The sequence below is a fragment of the Gekko japonicus genome, unplaced genomic scaffold (assembly GCF_001447785.1).
Source record: "Gekko japonicus isolate JY-2015 unplaced genomic scaffold, Gekko_japonicus_V1.1 scaffold803, whole genome shotgun sequence".
In the NCBI taxonomy this organism is placed as follows: domain Eukaryota; kingdom Metazoa; phylum Chordata; class Lepidosauria; order Squamata; family Gekkonidae; genus Gekko; species Gekko japonicus.
The window spans coordinates 1,775-21,486 of NW_015167562.1; the positions used below are offsets into that span (position 1 = coordinate 1,775).

The 19,712-nt window shown below is 51.8% G+C and overlaps 1 protein-coding gene across 1 annotated transcript in view; it reads left to right on the forward strand.

Moving 5' to 3' along the window:
* Positions 1-993: 993 nt before the first annotated feature.
* The window catches only part of LOC107112595 (interferon-induced GTP-binding protein Mx1-like), a gene marked incomplete at its 5' end in the record, with an annotated part of 41,632 nt that continues 22,913 nt past the window's right edge, over positions 994-19,712 (forward strand). The window contains 4 exon segments of the mRNA XM_015413761.1: positions 994-1,179; positions 8,446-8,584; positions 15,303-15,501; positions 17,454-17,532. Coding sequence (XP_015269247.1) covers positions 994-1,179; positions 8,446-8,584; positions 15,303-15,501; positions 17,454-17,532 — 603 coding nt within the window.

Below are 19,712 nucleotides of genomic sequence, written 5' to 3' on the forward strand. Positions count from 1 at the left end.
CGCGGGGGGGGGGTTTTCCACAGGAGGACCCCAGGGCTGAGGAGGAAGCGGCCACAAGTAAGTCCCTCCCCAGGCTCTGGCAGCAAGGCCTGAGTGGCTTCCAGCTGCCAGGCCCGCTGCAGAGCTCCCAGAGTGTTCTCTGCGCATGTGCAGGGAATGCTCTTTTACTTGTTACTTTTGGGGTGATTTAAGTATTCCCCATATAGTTTTTAAAACTTTTCAGATTTTTCTACACACCCGGGGAGTGCCCCAAGTACGCAGGAAAATCTCTTTGCCCCCCAAGTGCCCCTGATGTGCAGATTTAGATATCCACATAGAGGGGGCGTCTTAGCTATTAATATATAGACAAGAAGGGGGACCCGCAATACTCGTGGGGAGGAGAAGCTCCACGGGAGGAGAAGGAAGCAGCCGCAGGTGAGCCTTCTCCCCTGCCCCCCCTGTCCCCAGCACCCAGGACGAGGCCTGCGCCCCTCCAAGCCTTCTCCCTCCTCTCTCCCCAGCACCCGGTGAGGCCTGAACTCGGCCCGCCAAGCTTTCTCCCCCCCCCAGCAGCGGCAGCGAGGCTGGAGCTTCGCTTGCCAAACTTTCTCCTTCCCTCCTGGGCTGCGGCAGCGAGGGATTTGCGGCTTACAGCTGCCAGCCGACCAAGCCTTCCCCCCCTTCTCTTCTCTGGTGACGGCGGTAGCGAAGCCGTTTTAAGAGCGTTCCCTGCGTATGCGCAGGGGGCGCTTGGTTACTTTTTGGGGGATTTAAATATCCCCCTTATTTTTTTTACACTTTTCCGATTTTTGTGTACATCTGGGATCACCCCAAATGTGCAGGAAAATATCCCTGCCCCCCAGGTGCCCCTGATGTGCGGATTTAGATATCCGTACGCAGGGGGCACCTTTCGCTATTAGATATATAGATGCTAGACAGTTCATTTCTTGGTCCACTGGAAGGAATTGTCCAAAATGTTTCCTGCAATCTATGATTTAGTTATTAAATTAATAGGTTAATTTATATGTTCCTCCCTCCTATGTAGCCCAGAATGCAATAGCTGGTAATGGATTGGAAATTAGCCATGAACTAATCAGCTTAGAAATCACCTCCCCAGAAGTTCCAGATCTGACTCTGATTGATCTACCAGGGATTACAAGAGTGGCTGTGGGCAACCAACCTCAAGATATTGGAAAGCAGGTAAAATCTGTTCTGGTAGGGTTCTGAAAACCATAGTTTATAGCAAGATGATCAAGACTGTGGTGTTTGTTTTATTTGCTGCACTTCTTGTTTTGAGTTTGTTTTTTAAGATCTGCAGACTGATATTTCCACGTTACATATATGACAGATTTATTCCTTTTAAGATGGAGACTCAGATCTATCTAAAAAAGAAAAACTTCCAGTGCATATATGCCCAGATGCATGTGAATAAATTTGAAGGGGTATGCAAAAAAGGTGGATAATTGAGATTTCTGTGTGGGTCAGTGACCTTGCGCAAAATTGTTTCTTTTAGAAACAACCTCCTCTATGCACCAAGAAACAAATGGTGTGCCTGTGCTGCATTAATAGATATGTCACAAATCATCTTAAAAAGTGGAGTAGTGGGAAGTGGCAGGGCATTGTGAAAGACAGCACTGTTACACCCTGTGAATCACTTGCTCAACCACAATGGCCAGAAGCTTGTTTTCCCCTTGAATAAGTGTTATGTATGTAATGGAGTGGAATGAATGTACTGAGCTTGAAATCTGAAAAGTACAGTTTCTGATTGGACCTTAGCTGACATGTGGGCGTGGCTTGCCAAGCCCGGACTGTTTAAAAAGGAGCCTGTTGCTCCATTGATTTGTCTCATTCTGTTCTTCTGACTACGTGTTCAATAAAGCTGTTATCACTGTTCACCTGCTGCGTCAAGTCTCGTATCTAACAATTGGCGATGAAGGTGGGATTATAGAGTGGGTAGGCAGCCCCACTGAACCGACGCCAGGATGGCAAGCCCCTGAAGGACCCAGGGTGGAAGAATGATACCCGGCTGATCAAGCAGCTGCAGCACTTGTGCCAGTGCCAACACAAAGAGCAGTGATGGCTGTCAACCCACGGTTCGAGGCATTTGAACCCGATCTCGAGGACTGGGATTCATACCTGACCAGGTTCGAGTTCCACCTCCAGGCTAACCAGATCGAGGGTGAGGACCAGCAGAAGGCAACCCTCCTCAGCTCCTGCAAAAGGGCTGTCTTCGATGTTGCCCAGTCCCTGGTCGCCCCGGCTGAGATCAAAACCGTGTCCCTGGCTGAACTAAAACTAAAACTGCAGGGGCATTTCGCACCACAACCCTCGCAGATAGCCAGCCAACACGCATTCTACAAGAGGTCCCAGGCCGTGAACGAGACGGTTTCTGAGTACGTATCAGCCTTGCGGAAGGCTGCAAGTCCATGCAATTTCACCAACCTCAAGGAAGCGCTCCTCGACTGACTCGTCTGTGGCATGAGGGATGAGAAGCTGCAGCAATGATTGTTCGCACAAATGGCTCTAACCTATGCTGTGGCTTACTCTGAGGCTGTTGCCGCTAAGACCGCTGAGAAAGCAACACAAGAAGTGCGTCAAAACCAGGTCCCAATCCAACAGGGGGCCAACAAAGCTGTGCACCACAAATCAACGAGCGAGTCCGATGGTGAGCATGATGATGTCATCTACTCTCGTACTCTGAGGCCCAAGCAGACCCAAGTGAAAACTGTGCCGAGGTGAGCCTGTGCCGGATGCGGCGGAGATCACGAGCGGGATCGATGCTGGGCGAAGGACGTCATCTGCCAGTCCTGTGACAAGCAAGGCCATTTGGCCAGAGCCTGCAGGGCCAAGAGGAATAAACACCACCGTCATCTCCTCGTGCAAGCCCCTGGGTTCGAGGCAAGGACAATGCAAGGTGTACAGATTGCCATCTGACCAGCTGCTGTTCCTGCCCTGAGGACAGGATCATGAGGACCGGATCCTCATCCTGAGGACCGGATCATGAGCAAAGAAGAAGATCCACATCACCATCTTGCTGAATGGCGTGCCGTGCGAGATGGAGGTCGACTCAGGATCATCAGTGACCGTCATTTCGTCGGAAACCTTGCAATGCTTGTTTCCACAATGGAGCCATCGGCATTTGCAGCCGAGCACCATCCACCTTTCCGATTTTCAGGGAGGACGCCGAGCCAGTGTGTTGGGCTTAGACTGGTTTGACGCCCTCAGAATTGCAATAAGTGGTATCAACCAAGTCAATGCAAATAAATTGAATTCATTGTATTTGGAATTTGCAGGTGTTTTTGATGGTACTCTGGGAATGTATAGGGGGCCTCCTGTAACGTTTGACCTAGATCCTGCTGTAGCGCCTATACGGCTTAAATATCGCAAGGACGAATGGAGGGTTTGTTAAGGGGCCTGCCTGGGGTGGTCCCCTATTTCGACGATGTGTTGATTGCCGGCCGGTCCAAGGAAGAACTGACAGACCACCTCAGGTCCGTCTTACGTAAATTCCAAGAGGCTGGGCTGAAAGTAAAGAGGGCTAAGTGTCAATTAGGAGTACCCAGTGTGGAGTTTTTGGGGTTCCAAATCAACGCTAAAGGTGTCCACCCTACGGAAGGGAAGGTACGGGCCATCCAAAACGCCCCCAGACCTACCTCTAAGAAGGAACTGCAATCCTTCTTAGGGATTTTAAATTTATATCATGCCTTCCTGCTCCATAAGGCATTGATAGCGGTACCTTTGCATCGCCTCCTTAACAAGGGGGCAAAGTGGGAATGGGACCCTCAGCATGACTGGGCTTTTACTGCCATTAAATCACTGTTGTCATCAGAGGCGGTCCTTACCCACTACAACGAGGCCAAGCAACTGGTTTTGGTGGTGGACGCATCTCCGTATGGGGTGGGGGCTGTGTTGAGCCACGTACTGGCTGATGGCAGGGAGGCACCTATCACCTTATTTTCACGGACACTGACACCGGCTGAAAGAAACTATGCCCAAATCGACAAGGAGGAGTTGGCGCTAGTGGCCGGCATTAAAACATTCCATGACTTTCTCCGGTGGTCCAGAGAGTGGGGCGGTCCTTCCATGACTCCTTACTCATGGGACTTAGCCCCTCCCTCTCCACTTGCAGGGCCGGCCAAACTTTGATCCCAGAGGGGAGGGGCTTGTCCTCTGGCTTCCCAGTTCTACCGGCCTTGCCTTAGGAGCAGGATGTTTGGCTGTGCTCTCGTGAGCATGAAGATTCCACAGCAAAGAAAGAAGACGGTGTTCAGAGTTTTCTGGGCGGCGGGGAAAGTTAATTAACTTTCTACCCCTCCCTGAACCAGGCGGCATGCAGAAGAGCACCAAGAAAAAAACGTGGTTTGTACGGGCGGGTGCTTGACGGTCTGGGGAGGCTCTTGGACGTCGCAACAGCCGCGGACCCGGCTCCCACATGCTCAAGCGGAATTGGCCGCATACAGGGGCTCCTTCCCTCTTCCGGATGTTTGAGAGGCAAGGGAACTGCAGCGGAGCCGGTGGAAAGGCATGAGCAGCGCGGTTTTGGCGGTGCAGTTCTCAGGAACTGACTGAAACACCACGTGCTTTCATCTGCAGGAGTAGGAGTCTCAGGAAAGCACATCGGGGCCAGTGGTCAGTGCCTCTTCTGAAACAGGGTAGGAATGGCACTGGTAATGGGGGTCCTGGCTGAGGTGGGAGAAGCCTCATAGAGCCAGAAGGAGGGTAAATTCCCCCCTTTTCTTTCTCCTTCCCCCTTTTTTCTGTTGGCAGTCCTCTTACTCTGTGAGATTTACTGTTATGACTGGGTTTCCCTTTCTTGCTGAAAAAGGGGGAAACTCCACTGAGGGTTGTGGGGGTTGAAAGTAGTTTCCACTTTCTTTTCGCAGCCTTGGTTGAGGAAAGTGGAATAAAGGTGGGAAAGTCAGCCATTTTAGGTAAACTTTCATTTTTGCAGAGGAAGACAAAATGGCTGACAAAGCAGGTTCCTCAAGTTCCCTTACTTGGATGACCTAGCAGTTTCACATTCCTCTAAGAATGACTCCCAGGGGTTGGATATGTCCAGAGAGGAAGCCAAAACGAATCTCCTGGCTTGGCTTAAGGAGGAGATTAAAAAGGATGATTAAAGTGATTCTTGGGTGTTTATGCCAGTTAATCCTACATCTGGAAAATACCAAACTTTCTATTTTTTATACAATTTGTTTTTCTCTTTCCGCCTCTACTTTCTGTTCTTCTGTCTCAATCCTTCAACATGGCTTCGATCTTTACACACCCTTTGACCTCCTAGTCTTCTAACTAACCCACTACCAATAAAAATTCATTTTTGAATGATTATTTTTGGGGTCTTTTTTCCAAGTAATCCTATATCTGACAGACATCAAGCGTTCTATTTTTATACAATTTATTTTTCTCTTTCCGCCTCAGTCTTCTGTTCTTCTGTCTCAATCCTTCTACTTGTCTGCGGTCTTTACACATCCTTTGAACTCCTAGTCTTTCTGTTCTGTATCTCCATCTTTCCTCTTTCCATGATTCATGTCCTTCTTCCCTTTTCCTCTGCCACTTTCTGCGTCTTTCAATCCTTCCTTCTCTCTTACTTCCTATTTTAGCTAATACTTCAATGTTTTCTAGGTTTTATTCTCTCATACCGGAGGCGACAAAAAAGCTTAGGCTCCCGGTAGTGGATGACTTGAATTGCTTCTTTTAGGGCTTTCAGGAAGTCTTCCATCTTTAGTAAACAGTCTATGCCCCTCTGTTTTTTCCTCCTCTACCGATAATCCAGTCCAACCCGATGCAGTATATCTTCCCCCTCGAGGTAATAAGGAAACTCACAGTCTTGTCAGTGTCTTTTCCCGGCCGCTCATTTATTCCGCGGTGGACGTAACTCTTTTTTGGGGGAGCTTCTCTTTGCACTTTCCGACTTCTTTTCTGTGCTCCTGGAATATTGCCGAGTGTTACCGATAATCCTTTTATATGCTTAGATAAAAACAACGGGTGGTCGCGTTTAGTAGAACGTGGCGGCGGCCATGTTCCTCCTTCCATTCGCCTTGGCGTCGAGGCCGAAACTGAACACCCCCCACCCTGCCGAAGGCGGGAGGGGCCAGAATAAACGCCCCTTGCTCCAGCTCCCACCGACGGGTTGCTGGTCAAGCTCCCCTGACAAGCAGGGAGCCCGAACAAAGCAAAGGAGGTTTGGGCAGGGACGGAGCACATCACGCTCCCACCCACCCATCAATGCGCCATACCGGAAGTCCAGTCTGGGAGTTCTTTATGGTATGAGGTTTCTGTTACATTGTTGGTTATTGGGGGATGTGTTCCATCCTTTGTTCTTTCTGTGAATAAAAGTTGATGTTGAGAATTCACAGAAAGTGTGTTGTCTACTTCCTGAGGCCCTCTGGAGAGGGGGTGGTGGGGGTGTTGTGTTGGGATGTTTTTGTCCATTAAGGATTACATGGATTGTGGGGAGAAGGTGGCTTGGTGACAAACTGGGAAGCCAGAGGACAAGCCCATCCCCTCTGGGAACAAAGTTTGGCCGGCCCTACAAGTGGAGGGGGGGCTAATTCCCATGAGTAAGGAGTCATGGAAGGACCGCCCCACTCCTGGACCACTGAGAAGGAAGCTTCACAGTAAGTGAAGACAAATCTTCCGTTTTGTATGGTAGACCATTCGTTATGGCCACGGACCACAAACCCCTCCTTGGAATCTTTGCGCCAGACTGCCAGACATCCCATGTATTGTCTGCGTGGATGTTACAATGGACGGTTTTTCTCTCCGCCTATGATGACTATGTCCTGGAGCACCGGCTGGGAAGAAACATGGAGCATGCCGACGCCCTCAGCTGCTGCCCACTGCCAAAACTGGACAATGACCCTGCACCAGCTTACGAGGTAATGGCCCTCGAAGAACTGGCCAAACCTCCAGTGCATGCATCAGACATTGCATCCGCCTCCACCCTGGACCCCACCATCGCCAGGGTTCTTAACTGGGTGTGGAGGGGTGGCCGGTGGGGCGAGTAAATGAATGCTTTAAGCCATTTGCATCACGGCAAAATGAATTGTTGGTACACCGGGGATGTTTGCTATGGGGCAACAGGGTAGTGGTTCCCCCAAAGCTAAGGGGAAAAGTCTTAGAGGCTTTGCATGAATGCCACCCTGGCATCGTACGTATGAAGGGACTGGCCAGAGGGTATTTCTGGTGGCCAAAGATAGACGAGGACATAGAGTCCTGGGTCCAGAAATGCCCTGAATGCCAGCAGTCCCGACCTGATCCCCCACAGGCACCAGTAACGCAGTGGGAGAAATGCCACCACCCATGGTCAAGAGTCCATGTGGACTTCGCAGGCCCTTTTCAAGGGCAGATTTTTTAATTGTCATAGACGCTTACTCGAAGTGGCTCGAGGTTGTCCCCACATCCAAAATGACAGCACAAACTGTAATAAATGTATTGAGGAAACTGTTTGCAACGTACGGGCTGCCAAACACTCTAGTGTCTGACAACGGAACATGCTTCACGGCCAGTGAATTCAAAGAATTTTTGGCAGCGAACCTCATCACCCACAGCACGTCCGCACCATTCCACCCGGCAACCAACATAAGAGACGCCAATGCTGGATCAGGCCAAAGGCCCATCCAGTCCAACACTCTGTATCACACAGTGGCCAAAAATACCAGGTGCAATCAGGAGGTCCACCAGTGGGGCCCAGACATTAGAAGCCCTCCCACTGTTGGCCCCCCAAAGCACCAAGAAGACAGAGCATCACTTGCCCCAGAGCCCCTATCTATACCTTGTGGCTAATAGCCACTGATGGACCTCTGCTCCATATGCTTATCTAATTCCCTTTTGAAGCCGTCCATGCTTGTAGCACCCACCACTTCCTGTGGCAGTGAATTCCATGTGTTAATCACTCTTTGGGTGAATAAGTACTTCCTTTTATCCGTTCTAACCCGACCGCTCAGCAATTTCATGGAGTGCCCACGGGTTCTTGTATTGTGAGAAAGGGAGAAAAGTACCTCTTTCTTTACCTGCTCTTTCCCATGCATAATCTTATAAACCTCGATCATGTCACCCCTCAGTCGTCTTTTCTCCAAGCTAAAGAGCCCTAAGCGCTTTAACCTTTCCTCATAGGGAAAGTGTTCCAACCCTTTTATCATTTGAGTTGCCCTTTTCTGCACTTTTTCCAAAGCTATAATATCCTTTTTAAGGTGTGGTGACCAGAACTCCACACAGTATTCCAAGGGGAGAGTCCTGTGAATGTGGGGGTATATGATATGTGGTGGTCCAGTTCTTATTTTGGGGTTCGGAGCTTTCCAACTCTCTCTTTAGTGTTTCTGAATAACTACTTGAATAAGTAACGAATAAGGAATGAATAAGGAAGTGCGAATAAGGAACCAACTTCAGCCTCCTTCAAAACAGCAAGTCTACCAGCAGGCCTGGAATCTAAAAAGGCATTAGTAACCAGTCTTAATTTTGTTACAGATCTTAACCTTAATTAAGAAGTATATTAACAAACAACAAACCATCTGTTTGGTAGTGGTGCCAAGTAATGTAGATATTGCAACTACAGAGGCACTGAAAATGGCTCAAGAAGTAGACAGTACAGGAGAAAGAACACTTGGTAAGTAAATAAACACATTACTCTGCTTGCAGTGGGTTGCAGCGGCAGGGGAAAGGGCATGATTGTCAAGGATGTTTGTTATAAAAAGTATTTCCAGCTTGCTTTTAAAAAAATCTCAGAGCTTTCAGCAAAAAAAAAATCCAGTAATGCAAACAAAGCTCAGGTTTGTACTGGAGGACCTTCAAAGAGACATAGGAATGGCTATTTATCCATCCCCTCCCCCAGTCAGAATAAAGAAGCAGACACAGGATTTTGGGTACTAAAGGGACACTTTTATTTAAAACATCAACTGAGAAAATGGCAAGGGCTAACTTAATTAAACAGGTCAAGCCAGGGGTCCACCCTTGGACCCCTCCTTGTTCTGTATTGGGTGGGCCACTCTGCCCCTGGATCTAGCCATCCATAGCATGGCTTGAGCCAGGCTGATCAGGCAAACAGGTTACCACCGTAAAGCTCTGACCCCCCCCCCCAAACCATAAAGCTTGAGAGAAGGACTTGTGCAGGGGGTCCCACTGGCAGTCCCCATTCACAGCCATGAGCCACACAACCCACTATCCGATCCTGACAGACCCCTGTCCCCCTAACAGAGGGGAGATGCCAAAGGTGCTCACCACTCTGCTTTTACTTGCCCAACACTATTCTGCCAACTCCAAGGTCAAGCGTCTGCTTAGGCACTTGTGCCCACCGGACATCAAATTCAGCCCACATCGCAGGGTGCAGAAGGTAAATGCCCAACCCCTTAGCCAAGGCCTTCTGCAAGGCCCTATTGGCCTTGTGATGAGTCTTCTCAATGCGATGTGGGTCCCATGCTTTCCTCCAAACGCGGCACGGAAGCATCATGGACCATACAATAAGAGCACCAGGTCACCTGCTCTGGATGAACCTCAGGACCTCCCTACCTTGCAGGGAAAGGGCCTTGCCCTTAACCAAACCCAGATCATTGCCACCCAGATGAATGACCAGGATGTGAGGCAGAGGACCCTTCCTCTCCTCCATTGGACCCCATTGGTGGGTTTGAATTTCCCGCCATGGAGTCCATTGGTTCCCCGGTGGAGGGACTAGGAGCCTAGTCCCTATTGTTCATCCTGAGTCAAGCTCAGGCTATCCCGGTGGTGGCCAGCATACACAACATCCCTCCCCCCATAGTTCGGAACCACCCTAGGGCACATAGTCCTTTAAATAGAGACGGGGCCCATCGCTCTCTCGCGGACCGTCGGGGACCCGGTGTGGTGGTCTCTGGTGTTCCTTCCGCTGCGTTGGGGTTTGCTGCAGGTGGGGGCCCGGCTGACCCCCCTGTGCCGGCGGCTGGGGGTTCTTCCGTGACCGCCGGCGAACTTGGTGGCGTCAGGCTAGGAGACTCTTCCGGGGTAGCCTCTTGGGCTGCGGGTGGCTGATCGTCCCTTTCCTCAGCCGGCGGTAGTTCCGGGCCCTGCGTGCTGCTGTGTTCCAGGAGCATGCGCCGCCGAAGCTGATCAATGTGCCTCCGCAGTACTTGGCCGCACTCGGTGGACACCTCGTACATTACAGCGCCCAGGGGTCGGATGATGTGCCCCGCTAGCCATTCCGGCCCCCTACCGAAGTTCTTGGCGAAGACGGGTTCCTCCGGGAAGAACCCCCGAGGCGCCTCCCGCACCTCGGGCGAGGTCCGCGACTCTGGGGCCCAATCTGGGTGCAGGCGATCCAACAGGGTTCACGGTCTCCGCCCCAGGAGGAGCTCCGCTGGGCATCGGCCGCTAACCGGGTTGGTTGTGGTGCGATGCGCCAGGAGAAACTGTGCGATACACCGCTCCCAGTCTCCCTCCGTCAGGCGGCTCAGCGCTTCCTTCGTAGTCCGCACCATTCGCTCCGCTTGGCCGTTGGTCACGGGGTGGAATGGTGCTGACCTGATGTGACGGATCAGGTTGCCGCTGAGGAACTGCCGGAACTCCTCCGAGGTGAACGCCGTCCCATTGTCCGAGACGATCGTGTCTGGCAGGCCGTGGGTGGCGAAGATCTGTCGGAGGGTGTGGATGGTGGCCCTTGAGGACGTTGTGGAGACGGGGGTGACCTCTAACCACTTGGTGTAGGAATCCACCGTCACCAAAAACAACAGTCCATGGAAGGGTCCGGCAAAGTCTATGTGGAGCCGAGACTACGGGGTGTGGGTGGATTCCCAAGACTGGGAAGGTGCCCCCGGTGGGCTGGGTCTCACCGCTTGGCAGGTGGGGCACCGTTTCACCCATGCTTCAACCTCTGCATCGATGCCCGGCCACCAGACGTAGCTCCGGGCAAGGCCCTTCATCCGCACGATGCCTGGGTGGGCCTTGTGCAGGGCGTGTAGCACCTTTTGCCTCAGGACGCTGGGGACCACAACCCGGTCTCCCCACAGTAGGCAGCCTTTGTGCGCCGACAATTCTTCTCTGCGAGCCGTGAATGCTGCGAACTCTGGCTCCTCTATCTTGGTAGGCCACCCCCTCACCACCCAGCCCAGCAGCCGGGATAGGATGGGGCCGAGGGCCGAGCGGCGGGCGATGTCCACAGCCTGGAGAGGCGCATCTGGGAGGTCTTCCATCTGAAGGACCCGGTGCACCAGGGCAGGGTCGACCACGACGTCCGGCAGGGGCAGGCGGCTGAGGGCGTCTGCATGGCCCATGGCATTCCCGGGGCGGTGCTCGATCCGGTAGTCGTAGGCCGCCAGGAAAATGGTCCATTTCAGGACACGTGGGGAGATCACTTGAGGCGTTCTCCGGTCGGGGGCGAAGAGACCGAGGAGAGGGCGGTGGTCGGTGGCGATGGTAAATGGCCGGCTGTAGATGAAATCGTGAAATTTCTTGACCCCGGCCACGATCGCGAGACCCTCCCGATCTACCTGGGCGTAATTTCGTTCTGCCGCAGACAGCGTGCGAGAGTAGTACGCGACCAGGACCTCCCGGCCATCAGGCAGGCGATGCGCCAGCACAGCCCCAACGCCGTAGGGTGAGGCGTCACAGGCCAGGACCACCGGCAACGACTTGTCGAAGTGGGCCAAGACCGCGTTGGAGATCAAAAGTTCCTTCACGTTCCGGAACGCGGCGGCCTGACACGGTCCCCACACCCAGGGGGCGTGCTTGTCCAGTAAGCAATGGAGGGGTTCCGCTACCGCCACCTTGTGAGGGAGGAAGGCGTGGTAGAAGTTCAAGATGCCGAGAAAGGCCTGCAGCTCCGCCTTGGACTTGGGCGGTGGTGCCTCCACAATCGCTTTTATTTTCTCGCGAGTCGGGTGAAGGCCCTCCCCGGCCACCGTGAAGCCCAAAAAGTCAACCGACGGTACTCCCAGGCAGCACTTTTCCAGCTTTACCTTCAGCCCGGCGTCCTGGAAGCAGCTGAGCACGGCACGGAGGCGAGTCGCGAAGTCGGCGGGCGTGGCGGCGGCGATCATTACATCATCGAAGAAGGGCATGATGCCGGGGATCCCTTTGAGAAGAGAGTCCATTAGTTGCTGAAACAGCCCAAGCGCCACGCTGACTCTAAAACTCAATTGCTTAACACGGAATGCCCCCCGGTGGGTAACAATGGTCTGCGCTTCTGCAGTTGCCTCATCTACTGGCAGCTGCTGGTACGCTTGGGCTAGATCCAATTTCCCAAAGATCTTTGCCCCGCCCAAGGTGGCCAGAACATGGCTAACTACAGGGACCGGGTATGCGTGGTCCTGCAGCGCCTTGTTCAAAGTGCATTTATAGTCCACGCAGATGCGGACTGCCCCATTAGGTTTGTTCACCACGACAATTGGAGTCTCCCACGCCACGTGGGAGACGGGCTCCAGGATGCCTTGTGCCACTAGGCGGTCCAGTTCCGCATCTATCTTTGGCTTGACCGATAAGGGAAACGTCCTGGCACGCATCCTTATGGGGGCCACCGAGGGGTCTAAGCACAAGGACACCGGGCCGGGGGGGGGGGCGTATACCAACCCAGAGAGTCGTCGAAAACGGCAGGAAACTCTTGGCAAATCCCCGTGAAGTCTTGGGCCGTGCACGCCTGTACCCCTTTGACCGTGATTCCTAGGGGTTCGAACCAGGCCCGTCCCAGTAAGCTGACTAGGTCGCCCTCGACCACTATTAAATCCAGGTTCCTCTTAAATTTTTTGTACTGAACCTTGAATGTTCCAACCCCCTTTATTGGCACCTGGTTCCACTGGAAGTCCATGAGCGTCACCAGGGCTGGCCGCAGTCGGGGTCCCCCCTTAGGGCACAGGTGCTTAAGCGTCGCCGCGGAAATTATTGAAGCGGCGGAGCCCGAATCCACCTCCATCTCGCAGGGGGACCCCTCTATTTTAACAGTGGTCATGAACTTGGGGGCGGGGGATTTGCCGGGGAGTCTCAGTACCTTCTCTGCTGAGTGGGCGAGGAGGTAGAGGTCCTCGGCGCCGGCGTCCTCCTCGAAGTGGGCTTCTGCTCTTTGGTGGGCTGGCTGGGGCCGTCCTGTTGGCTTGGCTCGGCAGACCTTGGCGATGTGGCCCGTGCGGCCACAGTTGCGGCAACCTACATTGCGGAAACGGCAGGTCCTCCGGTTGTGTGGTTCTCCGCAGCTGGCACATGTGGACGCGCTGGGATGCTGGCGGCCGGCGCTAGAGGTCGACGCTGGGGTGCGTTGTTGTGCTTGGGTGCGCTGCCGGGCCCCTCCGTAGGTCCGGTGGACGTCCTGCTCCTCGGGACCCTCCGGCTCGACCTGGAGAGCTGCGGATGGGGCGGCGTGCGACCTTTCCCACGCAACTGCGGTCTGCGGGGGAGAGTAGCCGTCTGGCCAGGGACACCACGGCGGTGCCGCAGGAGGCCAGGAGGAATCCCCTCTTCTTGCCTTCGTCGGTGACGTCGAAAAACTCCAGCGCGGACTTGGCGCCTCTGACCCAGGCTGGCCAGTCCTGCGGGCGGGCTATGTCGAAGGGCGGAAGCAGCCCTAGCCCAGGAGCGGTTGCCATTGTGCGCGTCGGAGGGGTTGCGGGAGAAGCGGTCTTGCTCATCGGATCGGCTGCTTCGCGTTCTCCTGGTTCCTCGCGACAGCCCGGCTCAGATGCGGCTGAATCCCATCCTCGTCGCCACTATTGTGTAGTGGGTTGCCGCATGGATGGACGACAGACAACGACGTAGTGCATAGCACGCTTTATTAGGCACACAACGAGACAGTAGACAAACGGCCGGCAGGCCAACTATATACACCCCAGGGCCACACCCCTGGACCCCATTGGTGGGTTTGAATTTCCCGCCATGGAGTCCATTGGTTCCCCGGTGGAGGGACTAGGAGCCTAGTCCCTATTGTTCATCCTGAGTCAAGCTCAGGCTATACGCTGGCCTCCCGGTGGTGGCCAGCATACACAACAACCACCCTATTAGTAATTCCTGGGACATGCTTAGCCAAAAACAACACATTCAACCACCGACAGCACAGTATGAATGCCCTGACAAGCCTGATCACCCGTGATGATTTGGACATGAGGGAGTTGATAACGTGAACCACCGCTAAGTTGTCACACCAAAAGTGAACTGAGTGGTTTGCCATCTCCTTGCCCCATAACCAAACCACCATCAGAATCAGGAAAAAAATTCTAAGAAAGTAAAGTCCCTTCCAAGACCCTCTACTAACCAATCCTCTGGCCAGTTCTCAGCACACCAGTGCCCACGAAAAAAATACCCCAAAGCTGCCCAGCCGGGAAGGGGCAAAATTCTTCTGCAGGACAAGCTTCTTTTTACCTTTGCTCAGGTTCCAGCATAGAAGCTTGTCACAGAGCAGAAGCCACTTCCCCTTTGTTAAATACTGGGTCCCATGGATGGTCCGACCCCAAGCTTAGTTATCAGCTCTCCTTTATTAGTGATTCAGCAAGAATCACTAAAAGCCAAAAGCCAGGGCAACTGCCCTGTTTAAATAGCATGCAACTCCACACACTTCCCCAAACAGCTACTAACAATAGGCCATTGTCAGAACCATTAATTCCCCATTGGCCACCTCTAGAGTCCTGGTGGGCTTTTGTTCTAGAGCTCCAAGCTCAGCCAGTCTCTGATAGAAACAGTCCTGGAATGTTCCAGTCCCAATACATAACACCCACATGCCTGTGAGTTTGGTATTTGAACAGACATTCTAGGAATTTGGAAATGCTGGGCTGGCAGAGTGGCAACCCTATGGGAAGTGGAAGGATAATTTTAAAAAATAATTTAGATATTTATACCCCGCTTCTCTCCCCAGTGGGGACCCAAGGCAGTGTACATTGTTCTTCCCTCCTTTTAAGCATCGCTACAACAACCCTGTGAGGCAAGTTCAGCCGATAGTGAGTGTCAGGCTCCAGTTTGTGCAACAAGCTTCCATGGAAGGATGGGGACTTGAACCCAGGTCTCCCAGATTTAGTCCGACACTCAAATGATTACACACTCTGATAAGTCAGGGTACTTTGTCTGTCCTCTTCCCAGAAAACACCTGAATGGCAAAGAGAAAGTCATATGCCCACCAAATATATCTTGATATGCAGGCCTCAGACCTGCCTGATAGCCCCACACATGCTTTCACATGGAGGCTCTGCTCTGTGTTTTCAGCAGGTTGGAAAAGGAGTCATAACTTCTCAGTGTGGAGGAATGCCCCTTTTCACCACAGCAAATGGTCCAAAAACATGACATAGTATTCAAAAGTGGTTTGGCCAAGGTTTGGCTCAGATATTAAGTCCTGCCTCTATTAATTAAATAATCCTTTCCTTTTATGTCCATCAATTACTTCACAGGAATTCTGACCAAGCCTGACCTGGTTGACAAAGGAACAGAGGCAGAGGTAGTTGACGTAGTCCGAAATCACAGAGTTTTCTTGAATAAAGGATATATGATAGTTAAATGCCGTGGGCAAAGTGACATCAACAAAAAAATGACCTTGGCAGCTGCAATCCAGAATGAAAGAGAATTTTTTGAAGAGCATGATTATTTCAGGTAGGATTACCCAATGCAAACAGAATCTGTTCCCCAGAGAACACTGTGATCAGGGTCACAACATTGATTGGCCCTCCCCAGTCCCAAGGATGCCAGGCTGGCTTTAACCAGGGCTTTCTCAGTGGCGGCTCCTTTCTGGTGGAATGAGCTCCCAGAGGAGATCAGGGCCCTGTGGGACCTTATGCAGTTCCGCAGGGCCTGCAAGATGGAGCTCTTCCTCCAGGCCTTTAATTATGAGCCACCCCCAATAGGGAACCCACTGTCCCCTGAAGCCATAAGAACAGCCTGTGCCGACTGCATGAAGATTAGATCAATGAGCTGATCACTACGATGTAAGGCTGAAGGTTGACCGCCATCATTTAATAATCTATTGTATTATCAGTTTCTAGCACTTTTAAATGTTGATATATTTTATCTGATTTTAGGACCATTTAAATTTATGTGTATGTTTTATTCTGTTTGTAAGCCGCCCTGAGCCGGCCTTGGCTGGGAGGGCAGGATATAAATCTAAACAAATAAATAAATATCTTACTGCAATATAATGCAAAAGAAAATGGATTTGTATAACAAGCCATAGCTTGAAGAAAAGGGGGCTAGCAACACACCTCTTGTGACAGGTGGCTACGATTTTGGGAGGCTCCAGATGGTCCATAATTTGGCCCCATAGCTCTGTTAAAGGGTCACCATGATCCCCTCCTGTCTCTCTCTGCTGCAGAGGTCATTTCGGGGGGGATCGCAGTTCCCCCGGGTGAGGTGCGGGGGGCGGGGCACACGATGAAGCCCCGCCCCTTGCTCCTGGCCGCCCCGCTTCCAGCCCTCATTCAGCCAGGAGGAGGCAGGAGAAGAGGAAGGGCAGAGGTCATTTCAGGGGGGATCGCGGGCGATCGCAGTTCCCCCGGGTGGGGGCGGGGCACACGATGAAGCCCCGCCCCCTGCTTCCAGCCGCCCCACTTCCGGCCCTCATTCAGCCAGGAGGAGGTAGGAGAAGAGGGGAGGGTAAGTTGCTTCCTCCCCGCCTCTCCCCACCCCTGCCTGCCTGGGGCCAGGGAGGGCCTTGGCGGGGCTTCCTCGCACTCCCAGGGGGTGTGGCATATGCTAATGAGTTATGCTAATGAGTTCCCCTAGCTCTTTTTCTACAAAACGACCCCTGCTCTGCTGTATGTATGACTGAGGAGGGCAACCTGGTCTCTAGCTCTACATTGCTTCATTGACTCTATCTGTATCTACCCATGTTACAACCCCAAGCACTGGCAGGATTTCTTTTTAGCCTGCCTGTCTTTTCCTTGCCCTTCAGATACTGACTCTTGTCAGAATCTCTTGCCACACCACAAGAGTTCTATAGCTGCACTGCAGTCTTCCACTCTGAGGTAATTTTCCAGTCTTAAAAAAAATGACAATTGGCATACTGCTGTGGAACTACAACATTAAAATGATCTGTCTACCAGTTCCTCTGCATTCCCGACTTTATTTTTGTTTGTTTGTTTGTTTTAAAACAAACCAAACAATTTAAATTTCTAGCCTTTTTCATTGCTATACATTGATGTATACTTCCATCAAAAAGGGCTAAAAACTTGCTTTTATTCCCCCCCCCCAAAGAACTAGTAGTTACTATAGCAGTTATGTCAAATTGCTGTTTTATTTGTGTGTGGGTCTTTTTTTAAAGGCTCACTTGTGTGTCAGAACTGAAGCAAGTTTTCTTGTAAATGAATATGATTCCCTTGGGATGTCTGGCTGCGTACAGGGACATGAGCTGTGGAGCCAGAGAATGTGACCCTGCTTCCTGTATATGTGCCTACTTTGTGCACAGCGTTGACCATCTGCACGGTCCTTTTGAGTGGGAGAGTGTGATAAAGTGAGAGAAAGCTGGGAATTACCTGTTACTTATCTGTCTATATCCAAATTATACATTGAGTCATATTTCAAAACATTAAATGATTTATGTCTCGACTCAGACCTCTTTTTGAAGAAGGCAAAGCTACCATCCCGCTTCTGGCAGAAAGACTTACACAGGAGCTGATAGAACACATTAATGTAAGAATACTGTCACTTAAATAGTTTGTTTTTATGATTTGAAATCGTTGGATATCACATCGGAACACAGAAAATGGAACATAGAAAGTGTTAAAGCATCAATATGCTGCCATATAGTCAACATGGCTCCTTATGTGGATACTTAAATCCATGGATTAGGCCCGAGGAGACAGAAAACAGATAGTTCTGCAAACCTGGGGGTTCAGGTTTGTAGAAAAATCTGAAAACTTCCCAAAAAACTAGGGAGGGGTTAAATTTCTCCAAAAGAGAGGAAGGATCTCTGCACTTGTGCAGAGGAGCACCTCTGTTGGCTGGCCTTATCCACCCTCCATGCAGTGGAGGCATCATATGGAGGGCTGGCTGTGCCTGCCGTGGGGTGGAAGAGGAGGAATGGTTACTATTGTCACCATTTGAGCCAGGCAGGTGTAGGCATTAGTGCTGCAGTGGGAGAGGGAGAGAAAGGGAGGAAGAGCCAGGGAGAGGCAGTGGCAGCACTCCCAGCAGGTGAGATGGTGGGCAGGGGAAGAGGAGTGGGAACTGCTGTCCACCCACCCCACCCTGTGTGAGCTGCAGAGGCAGCAGCTGTGCAGGTGAGGAACATCAGGAGCCAGCAAATGGGTGGCCCAATGAGCAAGGTAGAGAGGATGGGATCTCCCCACCACCACCGAGTCTTGTGGAGATTCCTGGCAGGTGGGGGAGGAGGAGGAGGGCTGGGAACTGCTGCCAGCTCCCCTGCTGCTATGTGAGCCAGAAGTGTTGCAAGTAGGAAGGGGAAAGCAGTAGAAGTAGGAGCCACCACTCACCGAAGCCATGGAGATGTCAGCAGTGCAGGTGGGTGAGCAAGGGAATAGCACGAACCAGGAAGTGGGAGTTCTGGTGAGCAAGAGGGAGATGATAGGATTCCTGCCCCCCTCTGAGTGTTGGGAGTCCTCACTTGTCATGTCTGTCTGTCTGTCTATCTTTCCAAGCTGTACCATAGAGGATGTGATTAGCTGCAAAACTGAGTTAGGAACAGACTAGAGGGATTTCTCTGCATACCTGAAGGAAGTACCAGGGTTGCAAAGAAAAAAAAATCTGGAATTGTTAAAAAACCAGGCGATTAAAACTCCCCGAAACAATAGAAGCAACACCTGTAACTTTTCAAAAAAGAACTCTTAGTGGCTATTAAGAATTGTTTGGCAACCAAGCAATTGGTTTCTGTTAAGCAAAGCCATGGGGAAATAGGGAGGCCAAAACACTGATAGAAGGGCTTCCCCCATCCATTGTTGTGTCCCCTGATAGAGGTGGACTGTCTGGGGACAGGCCCAGCAACTACCAGAAACTCACTAACCACACAACTTGGTGTGGCCCAGCAGCAGCGGCAAAGCCATGAAGGCAACTGTCAGGTCTCCAGCTAAAACACTCTTCACACACAGTATAGGCAGTGAAATGCTTTATTGAAGACTAGGAATAAGGCTCGTTGTGGAAATAAATGCAACGAGCTCTAGAAAGAGGCTTTGGGTGGGTGCCTTAGTCCTGGGCACTCAGTGTCAATTTGCTGTGGCGACCTCAGCAGGGTGTAATGACACAGAGTCCACCATTTTCTTCAGAGGAACTGATCTCTGCTACCTGAAGAACAGTTGTAATTCTGAGTGATCTCCAGCCCCCACCTGGAGATTGGCAGCAATGGTTCCCCACGAGGGAATGGCTGGTTTGGAGGGTGGAGTCTATGGCATGTTACCTGTCTGAAGTCCCACCCCTCCTCAAACCATACCCTCTCCAGGCTCCACCCCTCAAATCTCCAGGAATTTTCCAACCTGGAGTTGGCAACCGTATCTCCTTCACAGCCAACCATCAAGCTACCCTGATCTGCCCCTCTGACTTCAGCTTTCCATCTTCTCCTCCCTCCCTCCTGGAAAGCAGTTGTAGTTCTGAGTGATCTCCAGGCCCAACCTGGAGATTGGCAACAGTGGGTCCCTGGGACGGACTGGCTGGTTTGAAGGGTGGAGTCTATGGCATCGTACCTTTCTGAGATCCCACCCCTACTGAAACCTCACCCTCTCCAGACTCTGTCCCTCAAATCTCCAGGAATTTTCCACCTGGAGTTGGCAACCATATCTCCTCAGCCAATCATCAACCTACCTTTATTTTCCCCTCACTCTTCAACTTTCCACCCCCTACACACACATGCAGCCTCTACC